This window comes from Mobula hypostoma, chromosome 6 (genome assembly GCF_963921235.1).
Source record: "Mobula hypostoma chromosome 6, sMobHyp1.1, whole genome shotgun sequence".
Lineage (NCBI taxonomy): Eukaryota > Metazoa > Chordata > Chondrichthyes > Myliobatiformes > Myliobatidae > Mobula > Mobula hypostoma.
Window position 1 is genome coordinate 182,611,456 of NC_086102.1, and position 12,682 is coordinate 182,624,137.

At 41.8% G+C, this 12,682-nt stretch overlaps 1 protein-coding gene across 9 annotated transcripts in view; it reads right to left on the reverse strand.

Moving 5' to 3' along the window:
* LOC134348655 (dehydrogenase/reductase SDR family member 9-like) overlaps positions 1-12,682 on the reverse strand; it is a 52,256-nt gene that overhangs the window by 6,388 nt on the left and 33,186 nt on the right. For 5 of the 9 annotated variants that reach the window (XM_063052399.1, XM_063052401.1, XM_063052397.1 and 2 more), the window contains exons 2-4: positions 11,809-12,123; positions 7,928-8,186; positions 4,145-4,308 (exon numbers count right to left, since the gene is read on the reverse strand). In XM_063052399.1, the coding sequence (XP_062908469.1) occupies positions 4,145-4,308; positions 7,928-8,186; positions 11,809-12,121 (736 nt within the window). In that variant the 5' untranslated portion in view covers positions 12,122-12,123. Of the gene's footprint in view, positions 1-3,418; positions 3,557-4,144; positions 4,309-7,927; positions 8,187-11,808; positions 12,130-12,682 lie in introns of all 9 variants that reach the window. The other 4 variants (XM_063052400.1, XM_063052398.1, XM_063052393.1 and 1 more) reach the window with 2 other exon arrangements.

Genomic DNA, 12,682 nt, shown 5'->3' on the forward strand with positions numbered 1-12,682 from the left:
GCTAATCGGATGGAGAATATACTAGCTAAAATTATTTCTCAGGATCAAACGGGTTTTATAAAAGGCCGTTATTCTTTTTCTAATACTCGGAGATTGTTAAATATTATATACTCATCCTTCTCTAAGACTCCCCAATGTGTTGTTTCTCTAGATGCTGAAAAGGCATTTGATAGAGTTGAATGGAAATATCTATTTAAAGTTTTAGAGAAAGTTAGCTTTGGTACTAATCTTAATAAATGGATTAGATTGATATATAAAAGCCCTATTGCCACTGTTATCACTAATAACTGTAGATCCCCCTTTTTCCAACTTTCTCGGGGTACGAGACAAGGATGTCCATTAAGTCCTCTGTTATTTAAGTTGATGTTGGAACCCTTGGCTATTGCACTTCGTGAAGCTTAAAAATATTCAAGGAATTTCTATAAATGGGACTATTCATAAGATCTCCCTTTATGTGGATGATCTTTTGGTTTATGTTTCGAATCCCAAAGAATCTATTCCTAGTTTATTGAAATTATTAAATGAATTTGGATTGTTTTCAGGATATAAATTAACCTGCATAAAAATGAATCATTTCCTTTAAATGATTCTGCTTCTATATATGATGACATTCCTTTAAAAGTTACGGATTCTTTTAAATATTTAGGTATTATCATCACTAAAAATTATGGAGACCTTTATAGAGCTAATTTAGTTCCCTTAGTGGATTTTATGAAACAATTTTTTTCTAGATGTAATCCACTTACACTTTCGTTAGCAGGTCGAATTCATGCCGTTAAAATGACGATTTTACCAAAATTTTTATAAGTATTTCAAAATATTCCTATTTTTCTAACTAAGAAGTTTTTTGATCAGGTTGACTCTATTATTTCATCTTTTGTTTGGAATAATAAAAGACCAAGAATTGGAAAATATCATTCCCAAAAATTAAAAAAGGATGGAGGTCTTACTTTGCCTAATTTAAGAATGTATTATTGGGCTGTTAATACATGTTATGTGTGTTCTTGGTTATATTGGACCAATAAAAATGAACGACCACCTTGGGTTGATCTGGAATTGAAAATTGTAAAACAATTTCATTTAACTTCGTTATTAGGAGCTCCTTTGCCTGTACAATTAGCCAAAATTGCAATTCTAAATATAAATCCTATGATAAATCTGGTACTAGTTTCGTAAGTTTTTTTAGTTTTTAAAAATTTAACCTTTTTAGTTTAATTTATCGAAACTATTTATTTAGACCTTCACTTAAAGATGTTACCTTTTCTCTTTAGAGGAATAAAGGAATTTTTTGCTTTATGGTTTTGTTTCAAGAGGCCGATTGATGTCCTTTGAGAAATTAGTAACTAAATACTCTCTCACATATTCACATTTTTTGTAATATCTTCAGGTCAGACATTTCTTACAAGAATATTTATGTAATTTTCCATTAACACAAGACTCTGACCTGTTAGACATTATTTTAAAAATGAATCCTTTAGAGAAAGGTTTTATAGGGAAAATTTATAATTTACTATTACAACAGGATAACTATCCTTTACTTAAGATTAAACAAGATTGGGAAAGAGAGCTTAACATGACCTTGATAACAGAGGATTGGTTGTGAATTTTGAAGCTGGTTAACTCTTCTTCGAGTTGTGCCAGTCATTCTCTAATTCAATTTAAAATTGTACATCATTATTATTTGACAAAGGAGAGATTGTCTAAAATATTTCCTAATGTAAGTAGTCAGTGTGATAGATGCAAAACTGCGATAGCTACATTGACACATATGTTTTGGTTGTGTTCTGTATTGAAACAATTTTGGAAATCTATTTTTTTGTACAATTTCCAAAGCTTTAAAAGTCAATTTACAACCTAATAAATTGACAGTTTTGTTTGGTATAATTCCTCAATATATTCACGGTATTTCTATATCAGACCAATACATAATTGCATTTGTCACATTATTGGCTAGAAGGGCTATTTTATTAAAATGGAAAGATGCCTCTGCTCCCACTCTGATACAATGGTTCTCTCAGGTGATGTTATGTCTTAGTTTGGAAAAAATTAGAAGTCGAACTTTCGATGCCTGATTTGACTTCGAGAAAAGGTGGGGTTCTTTTGCCCGTTATTATTATTTGAATTGAGTTAATAAAGATGGTCCTTTTCTGATGCTTGGATACATGGATTTGGTTGGCGGATTGATGTCTTTTTTTTTTATAGAAGCTTGTATGGTGTATAGCTCCGGGTTTGTGCTCCAAATGGGTTTTTTTTCCCCGTTTTTTTGTTATTTGGGTTTTTTTTTGTTTTAGTTAGTAGGGGTTCTTTTTTTCTTTCTTTTTTCTATAAAAAAAAGCTTTAACATTTCGTCACATCTGCTCTCAGGATGAGGCTTTTCATTCTAGGACGAGGGAGATGTCTTCATTTTTTAAAGAAAGGGGCTTCCCTTCCTCCACTATCAACTCTGCTCTTAAACGCATCTCCCCCATTTCACGTACATCTGCTCTCACTCCATCCTCCCACCACCCCACTAGGAATAGGGTTCCCCTGGTTCTCACCTACCACCCCACCAGCCTCCGGGTCCAACATATTATTCTCCGTAACTTCCGCCACCTCCAACGGGATCCCACCACTAAGCATATCTTTCCCTCCCCCCCCCCCTGCATTCCGCAGGGATCGCTCCCTACACAACTCGCTTGTCCATTCGTCCCCCCCATCCCTCCCCACTGATCTCCCTCCTGGCACTTATCCTTGTAAGCGGAACAAGTGCTACACATGCCCTTACACTTCCTCCCTTACCACCATTCAGGGCCCCAAACAGTCCTTCCAGGTGAGGCATCACTTCACCTGTGAGTCGACTGGGGTGATATACTGCGTCCGGTGCTCCCGATGTGGCCTTTTATATATTGGTAAAACCCGACGCAGACTGGGAGACCGCTTTGCTGAACATCTACGCTCTGTCCGCCAGAGAAAGCAGGATCTCTCAGCGGCCACACATTTTAATTCCACATCCCATTCCCATTCTGACATGTCTATCCACGGCCTCCTCTACTGTAAAGATGAAGCCACACTCAGGTTGGAGGAACAACACCTTATATTCCGTATGGGTAGCCTCCAACCTGATGGCATGAACATTGACTTCTCTAACTTCCGCTAGGCCCCACCTCCCCCTCGTACCCCATCTGTTACTCTTTTTTATGCACACATTCTTTCTCTCACTCTCCTTTTTCTCCCTCTGTCCCTCTGAATATACCTCTTGCCCATCCTCTGGGTCACCCCCCCCCTCCGTCTTTCTTCCCGGACCTCCTGTCCCATGATCCTCTCGTATCCCCTTTTGCCAATCACCTGTCCAGCTCTCGGCTCCATCCCTCCCCCTCCTGTCTTCTCCTATCATTTTGCATCTCCCCCTCCCCCTCCAGCTTTCAAATCCCTTACTCACTCTTCCTTCAGTTAGTCCTGACGAAGGGTCTCGGCCTGAAACGTCGACTGCGCCTCTTCCTATAGATGCTGCCTGGCCTGCTGCGTTCACCAGCAACTTTTATGTGTGTTGCTTGAATTTCCAGCATCTGCAGAATTCCTGTTGTTAACATTTCGTTTTTTATTATTATTATTGATATACTGTTCGGTTTGGTTGATAGTTTAACTCTTATTCTACATATGGATATGTTGTCTTGATTATTTTGATGTATTTTTCTCTGTTGTTGATTTTCAATAATAATTAATAAAAAGATTTAAAAATGAAAATGATGGGAGGGTGGTGGGGTGGGGAGGGAGAGGAAATCAGTGCCTCAGCTGCTGCTTGTGCACGGAAGGTGTGAAGGAGAGGCTGGGCTTTACGTTTCTGATGTTTCTATCATTCATTCTTTGGGTTTTATTGTTTTGTGAATGTCTGTGAAGGTTAAGAATTTCAGGCTGTATACATTCTCTATATTAAATTGAACCAATTCATTTGAACAATTCATATATATAAACATAAAAAACTAATAAAAACGGATTTTGCATTTTCTACACTATTCTGCTATCTATAGGTGAAGCATAGCAGTGGATGAATAATATTTATTGAGACAAGCTTCCTTTAGGTAATGTATCCATTTGGATCACAAGTTCATAATTGGATATCTCTAATTAAAAACATCTAACTATATGTAAGATAAAAACAACTAACCTTTATCCATGAAATCATCCCCATATTCTTCTTGTACATCTGGTGGTAACCTACTCCACAACCTGTTCATTTGCTCCAATGTGTGTTCTGCATTAGTCAAGGGTGTTTTGAAAAAGCCTGGCTCAATACAAGCTACTTTCACTCCAAAACACTTCATATCTCTCCTGCAAAATTACAAAATAAAACGACCATGTTGTTACAAACTTTGATCTGTTGGCTTTTGTTTACTTTGTCCTTTTTTATTTTATGTAAAACAATGCTACTTTAAATGATAGACTATGAGGAGAACCAGTCAATCTTTTGTGAAGGAATAATAACAACAACATATTTATAGAGCATTCTCCAACAGACAATGTAATTCCAGGTGATTTACAAAGAATAAAGTTTTAAAATGAAAATAAAATACAAAACGATGTTTGTAAAAAGCAAGGTTGAGTAAGTAGGTAACACACACAAAATTCCTGAGGAACACAGCAGGCCAGCCAGCATCTATGGAAACGTGTACAGTCGCTATTTCTGGTTGAAATTTCTGTCTTAAGTGTTCCCAGTGATCTGGCCTCCAAGACCACATGAGGCAATGAATCTCACAGATTAACCACTCTCTGGCTAACGAAATTCCTCCTCATCTCTGTTCTAAATGGACTTTCCTCTATTCTGAGGCTGTGCCCTCTAGTCTTAGACTCCTCCACCACAGGAAACTCCTCCGCATACTTCCTGTCCAGGCCCTTCAACAATCAATGTTTCAATGAGATCACCCCTCAATCTTCTGAATTTCAGTGAATAGACATCTGGAGCCAGCAAACACTCCTTGTATGACAAGCCTTTCAATCCCAGAATCGTTTTTGTGAACCTTCTTTGAACCCTCTGCAATATCTGCAAATTCTTTCTTAGATAAGGGGCCCAAAACTGCTCACAGTACACCAAGTGAGGCCTCACCAATGGTTCATAAAACCTCAAAATTACATCCTTGCTTTATATTCTAGTCCTCTCGAAATGAATGTTAACATTACGTTTTCCTTCCTCACAACAGACTCAAACAAAAAAAATTAACCTTTATGGAATCCTGCATGAGGACTCCCAAGGCCCTTTGCACCTCAAATTTTCTCTCCTTTTACAAAATAGTCTTCCCTTTTATTTCTTCTCCCAAAGTGCATGACGATTCACTTCCCAACACTGTATATCATCTGCCAATTCCTTGCCCATTCTCTTAATCTGTCTAAGTCCTTCTGCAGCCTCTCATCTTTCTCAAAACTACCTGCCCCTCCATGTAACACACATCAAAGTTGCTGGTGAATGCAGCTGGCCAGGCAGCATCTCTAGGAAGAGGTACAGTCGACGTTTCACGCCGAGACCCTTTGTCAGGACCAACTGAAGGAAAAGTTAGTAAGAGATTTGAAAGTGGGAGGGGGAGGGGGAGATCCAAAATGATAGAAGACAGGAGGGGGAGGGATGGAGCCAAGAGTTGGACAGGTGATTGGCAAAGGGGATATGAGAGGATCATGGTACTGGAGGTCCGGGAAGAAAGACAAGGAGCGGGTGGGGGGACCCAGAGGATGGGCAAGGGGTATATTCAGAGGGACAGAGGGAGAAAAAGGAGAGTGAGAGAAAGAATGTGTGTATAAAAATAAATAACGGATGGGGTACGAGGGGGAGGTGGGGCATTAGCGGAAGTTAGAGAAGTCGATGTTCATGCCATCAGGTTGGAGGCTACCCAGACGGAATATAAGGTGTTGTTCCTCCAACCTGATTGTGGCTTCATCTTTACAGTAGAGGAGGCTGTGGATAGACATGTCAGAATGGGAATGGGATGTGGAATTAAAATGTGTGGCCACTGGGAGATCCTGCTTTCTCTGGCAGACAGAGCATAGGTGTTCAGCAAAGCGGTCTCCCAATATATAGAAGGCCACATCGGGAGCACCAGATGCAGTATATCACCCCAGCCGTCTCACAGGTGAAGTGTCGCCTCACCTGGAAGGACTGTCTGGGGCCCTGAATGCTGGTAAAGGAGGAAGTGGAAGGGCATGTGTAGCTCTTGTTCTGCTAACACGGCTAAGTGCCAGGAGGGAGATCAGTGGGGAGGGATGGGGGGGGACGAATGGACAAGGGATTTGCGTAGGGAGCGATCCCTGCGGAATGCAGAGAGATGGGGGGAGGGAAAGGTATGCTTAGTGGTGGGATCCCGTTGGAGGTGCCGGAAGTTACGGACATCTCCCTCATCTTCCTTCTTTAAAGAAAGGGGCCTCCCTTCCTCCAATATCAACTCTGCTCTTAAACGCATCTCCCCCATTTCACGTACATCTGCTCTCACTCTATCCTCCCCCACCCGACTAGGAATAGGGTTCGCCGTGTCCTCACCTACCACCCCACCAGCCTCCGGGTCCAACATATTATTCTCCGTAACTTCCGCCACCTCCAACGGGATCCCACCACTAAGCACATCTTTCCCTCCCCCACCCCATGCATTCCGCAGGGATCGCTCCCTACGCAACTCCCTTGTCCATTCGTCCCCCCATCCCTCCCCACTGATTTCCCTCCTGGCACTTATCCGTGTCAGCGGAACAAGTGCTACACATGCCCTTACACTTCCTCCCTGACCACCATTCAGGGCCCCAAACAGTCCTTCCAGGTGAGGCAACACTTCACCTGTGAGTCGGCTGGGGTGATATACTGTGTCCGGTGCTCCCGATGTGGCCTTTTATATATTGGCGAGACCCGACGCAGACTGGGAGACCGCTTTGCTGAACACCTACGCTCTGTCCGCCAGAGAAAGCAGGATCTCCCAGTGGCCACACATTTTAATTCCACATCCCATTCCCATTCTGACATGTCTATCCACGGCCTCCTCTACTGTAAAGATGAAGCCACACTCAGGTTCGAGGAACAACACCTTATATTCCGTCTGGGTAGCCTCCAACCTGATGGCATGAACAATGACTTCTCTAACTTCCGCTAATGCCCCACCTTCCCCTCGTACCCCATCCGTTACTTATTTTTATACACACATTCTTTCTCTCACTCTCCTTTTTCTCCCTCTGTCCCTCTGACTATACCCCTTGCCCATCCTCTGGGTCCCCCCCCACACCTCCTTGTCTTTCTTCCCGGACCTCCTGTCCCATGATCCTCTCGTAACCCTTTTGCCTATCACCTGTCCAGCTCTTGGCTCCATCCCTCCCCCTCCTATCTTCTCCTATCATTTTGGATCTCCCCCTCCCCGTAAACTTTCAAATCCCTTACTCACTCTTCCTTCAGTTAGTCCTGACGAAGAGTCTCGACCTGAAACGTCGACTGCACCTCTTCCTAGAGATGCTGCCTGGCCTGCTGCGTTCACCAGCAACTTTTATGTGTGTTCCTTTTATACAGGTCATACCTGCCCCAGAAGAGATCGCAATGATCCATAAATCTGAAATCCTGCCAGTTCCTCAGACACACACTCATCTGCTAAATCATCCTAATGGATGTTACTCCTATTAATACCTAAACATACTTTTATTTGATATGTTGCATTGTCATTTTATAAAGTTTCCGATTAATCCAGTGTGTCTAAAGGGAGCAGGACATATACAAACACCCTGGTCCCTGACGCCAGCTGCAAAGATGACTATTTCCTGGCCCCTCGTGCTCTGGCCACTCTCAGTTCTTGGCAGATATTCTGGAGCAGGAGCAAGTCAGATAGTGAACCACCAGGATTCCCGAAAAACAAAATGCCACATTAAAAGAATTTTACTCTATTATGTTGATACATAAAGAGAAATATCAAGGACAGCATCTTCATTTCAAACTCACCTGAGACCGTCATTGAAGGCTTCTACACCAAATTTAGAGATGTAATATGCTCCACTTAGAGGGCTGATCCTTCCACCTACACTTGCAATATTTACTATTCTGCCTCGTGCCCGCTTTATCAGTGGAAGTACACTCAGTGTGACCTCAATAAGTCCAATCAGGTTGACATTCAGCACGGCTCTGTAATCATCTATCATAAGCCAGTCAACAGGGGCAAGGGGGTGCAAGATGCCAGCATTGTTAACCAGCCCCCAGAGTCCTGGAATTGTTGAAATGAACAAAAAAAGATTTAATGTCAGATTACCCTTTATTGTAATTAATTGGCTCCGAATACTGTCTTGTGATTTCACACATAAAACTCACATTGAAGCAAAAACATCAGCTGTACAATTTCATATCTATATATTTACACGTAGTCCACATAAAGAACCTTAATGCTGTTGCCTTAATGTTAAAGGTTCATTAGACTCCTTGTCTTATATGGCACAGTTAGGTGGAGAAAAAACATAAAGGCTTTTACTCATGGATATGAAGGATGTAAGAAATAAAGTCAATTCAATTCAAAGGTCTAAGAAATAAATTTAATCACTGCAGTGGATTCCAGTTAATCAGACAGCCTCCTATTTGACACAACTCTTAAAGAATAAAATCAGATCATCCAGAAAACAACTGGGATGCCCTTTGTTTACTTGGAACATCATGGTGTTTAATTGGGACAGGAGACTGTTGCTGAGCTGTTCCTAATTAGAGTCAGTTAATTGATGGTTTATCTCTTTTTTTTGTATACCTTTTTAACTATTTCCATGAAACTTTGACTAATTGTAGTAGCCACTTATCTGAGCCAAAATGTACTGATCCTTATGTGTCCAGAAATCAAATCAAATCAAATCAGAACAGTCACTCCAAAGACAACACGGAATTCAATCAACCTACAGAAAATGTCAGCAATACTCTTAAGAACATGGAAACCATGTCTAACAAAGGATTCATTTATTGAGATACAGCATGAAGTCCTTTGCGCCCCTTAAACCCACACCACTCAGAACTCCCCCGATTTAACCCGAGCCTAATCACAGGACAATTTACAATGACCAGTTCACCTGCCAACCAGTACTTCTTTAGATCGTGAGAAGAAACGGGGTCACCCAGACGAAACCCACACGTTCACAGGGAGTACATGGAAACTCTCACAGGCAGCGGCAGGAACTGAACCTGGATCACCTGTACTGAAAAGTGCTGTGCTAAACACTACACCACCGTGAATCTCCTGCCAAAGGAGGCAAAGCAAAGGGGGATAACATAATGTCCCTTTAGACTCAATAGGATGAATGGCCTAATTCTGTTCCTTTGCCTTATGGTCTTATGAAAACATCTGTGCAAACTGTAAGAGCTAATGCTTCAGATCAAAGACCCTTCATCAGAAGTAGGTCAATGAGAAAATAAATTAGCTTTCAGCTGCAGAGCGGTTTGGAAAGGGATGGATTCGGCAGTGGTAATATCTCAGAGAAGCCGAGATCAGGATTGCCACAGGGATATGCTGTTCGAATATGGAATAGTGCAGTACAGGAACAGGCCCCAGCACATCTGCACAAACATTATACTGCTAACTAATCCCATCTGCCTGGACATGGTCCGTATCCCACAATTCCCTGCTTGCACATATATCTGTCTAAGTGCACCTGAGACACTGTACTGCCTCTATCACTTGCTTGCTGGTGCAGGACAGCCCCACAGCAGTCCATGCAAAAAGAAATTCGTAGTTCCTGAATCATTGAGTGTATGTCCTCAAGCTTCTGTACTTCCTCCTGATGGCAGAAATGAGAATGAGACATGACCTCAGTGGTGAGAGTCCTTAATGATGGATGCCGTCTTTTCGAGGCATTGCTCTCTGAAGGTGTCCTGGGTACTACAGAGTCTAGTGCCATGATGGAGTTGACTAAGTTCACAACTCTTTGCAGCTTGTTTCAATCCTGTGCAGTAGACTCTCCCCACCCCAATACCAGACAGTGATGGAACCAGTTAGAATGCTTTCCACGGTACATTTGTAGACATTTGCGAGTGTTCTGGGTGACATACAATTCTCGACCTTCTAATGAAATATAGTTGCTGCACTTAATACTCCAAATGTGACCCAACTACTGTTTTACATGCTTCAACATGAACTCCCAATTTGTACACTCAATGCCCTTCTGCTATCTTTACCATCTCATCCACCCATGTTGCCACTTTTAGGGAGTTATGCAGCTGTACCCCAAAATCCAACTGAAAGCCTGTGTCCTTAATGCTCCTACCATTTACTTTCCTCTTGCGTTTGACCTTCTAAAATGCAACACCTTCAATTCATCCAATGGTGGGGGAGCCTAGGGCCAGAAGGCACAGCCTCAGAATAGAGCGTTATACATTTAGGATGAAGGTGTGGAGGAATTTCTTTAACCAGAGAGTGGTGAATCCGTGGAATTTATTGTCATGGGCGGCTGTGAAGGCCAAGTGGTTGGATATATTTAAGGCAAAGGTTGGTGCATTCTTGATTAGTCAGGGCATGAAAGGTTATGGGGAGAAGGCAGGAGGTTGGGGCTGAGAGGGAAATGGATCAGCATTGATGGAATAACAGAGCAGACCCAGTGGGCTACATGGCCAAATTCTGCTCCTATATCCTATGGAATTCATATTGAATTTTACACACAGGATTAATTCCATGAACATGCCTGTCCCAAGCCTTTTAAGGTGCCTTTTCATTTTTTGTTGCTATTATGATACATGAGTTTCACTTGAAATGCTAGCATTTGCCTTCCAAATTGGTCACCCCTTCATAAAGACATGGAGAACCATCTGCTTGAACTGTTGTATATCGGATGAAGATATGTATGTTGGTTGCAAGTTGCAGGGTTTAGATTCAATGATGTGGAAGTGGCAACATATTTCCAAGACAGAATGTGTGTGATTTCGAGTCAATGGTGTTCCTATAAGCATGCTGGCTGTGTCTGGGAGGTACTAATGGACAAGCGTAGATGAGCACCAAAAAGAAAGTCTGTAATGATCAAGAAGCAAACTGTTTGGAATCAAATGACCTTGTCTCATGTCTCAGGGTGGAATATGTCTGCACCCAGACCACCTCTACCCCGGCATTATTTCTCTGTTGCCTGACCCACACCCCTCCCTCGGCGCCCCACTGTCGCCATTCCCACTTGCTCTTGCCAGATTTACACACTTGTTCCCTGCTCCATGTTGAGAAATACAGTACTGTTCAGAAGTCTTAGACACCCTGGCTCTATGCATATGTGTATATTATATTTATATATAAAAGCCCCTTCAAATAGAGAATTGACAAATATGAAATATTACTCTCTGCCAGTTCTGAAGCAAATGTGATGGCTACCCTTTATCTCTTTTACCAATCAACTTCCCAGCTCTTTACTTCACTCCCTCCCACTCTCCTAATTTCAATTATCATCAGCCACCTTGCATGCCTTCCTTCCTTCCATCTTCTTACTCTAAATTCTCCCTTTCTCTCCAGTCCTGAAGAAGAGTCTAGGGGCAAAACGCCAACTGTTTATTCATTTCATAGATGCTGCTTGGCCTGCTGAGTTCCTCCAGCATTTTGTGGGTTTGTTTTGTAGAACACCTTAACACTTTTTTATCTTCTCTCTATTTGCTTTTGCACTGTACTGCTTCCAGAAAATTGACAAATTTATCAACATAAGCCAGTGATATTAAAACTGATTTGATTACCGAAGATTTTCAAAACACTTTTACTGCATTACATTTTTTTAAACTGATTAGATCCTCTTTATTTGAGAAACAGGGACAGTTCACAGTGAGCAATATGATCTAAGAATTGACAATTTCTATATGGCAAAGATGAAGGTTTAAATTTAAATTACCTTTTCCCTTTACCTCTGATTTTACAAATTCTGCTGCCTTCCCAATGCTCTCAGACTTGGTAACATCAAGTTGAATTGTTTTGAGTCTCGATGATGTCCTGCTCTTCAGTTCTTCAGCACCCTTCTCAGTAAAACAGGCAGCCAGAACATGGAATCCCTGCTGGTCCAGACGCTGGGCCAGAAGATTTCCAAAGCCAGAGTCACAGCCTGTGATGTACACGTGCTTGTCAAATATATTTGTTATCTGTTTCCTGTCTCTGTACCGCCAGTACAGGAAGCAAAGTACCAGCGACAGAATCAGATAGCCAAGCATTTCTGAAACTCGAGAAAAACATGCAGCATTTCAGAAACTATTTCAATTGTGTGAAGTCGTTGAAAAATAATTCTGAGGTTCAACAAGTGCACTAGGGAACACAAGAGTCCAGAAAATTTGATGTAGCTTATTGGTAAGATTAGATCCTACTGTAAGGGAAATATGGATATGGTGATGAATTCTCAAACTAAGAAGTGACTTGCCTGATCGGGAGTCTTTCGTGAATGAAGCACAAGTGTCTGACCGATGGAAACAATATTGTGAAATGTGATGTTTCATCGTCTTTAGCACACTGTTAAGCTACAAAAGCTTAACTGGCTTTTCCCTTTAGTCATAGAAAAGTACAGGTAAGAAAGCGGCCCTTCGATCCGTCCAGTCCATGCCGAAACCATTTAAACTGCCTACCCCCATTGACCTGAACCCAGATCATAGCCCGCCATACCCCCACCATCATAAACACTGAAATCCAGCTCGCACGCACCAGTTGTGCTGGCAGTTTGTTCCACACTCTCACAACCCTCTCAACAAAGAAGTTTCCCCTCATGTTCCCCTTACACTTTT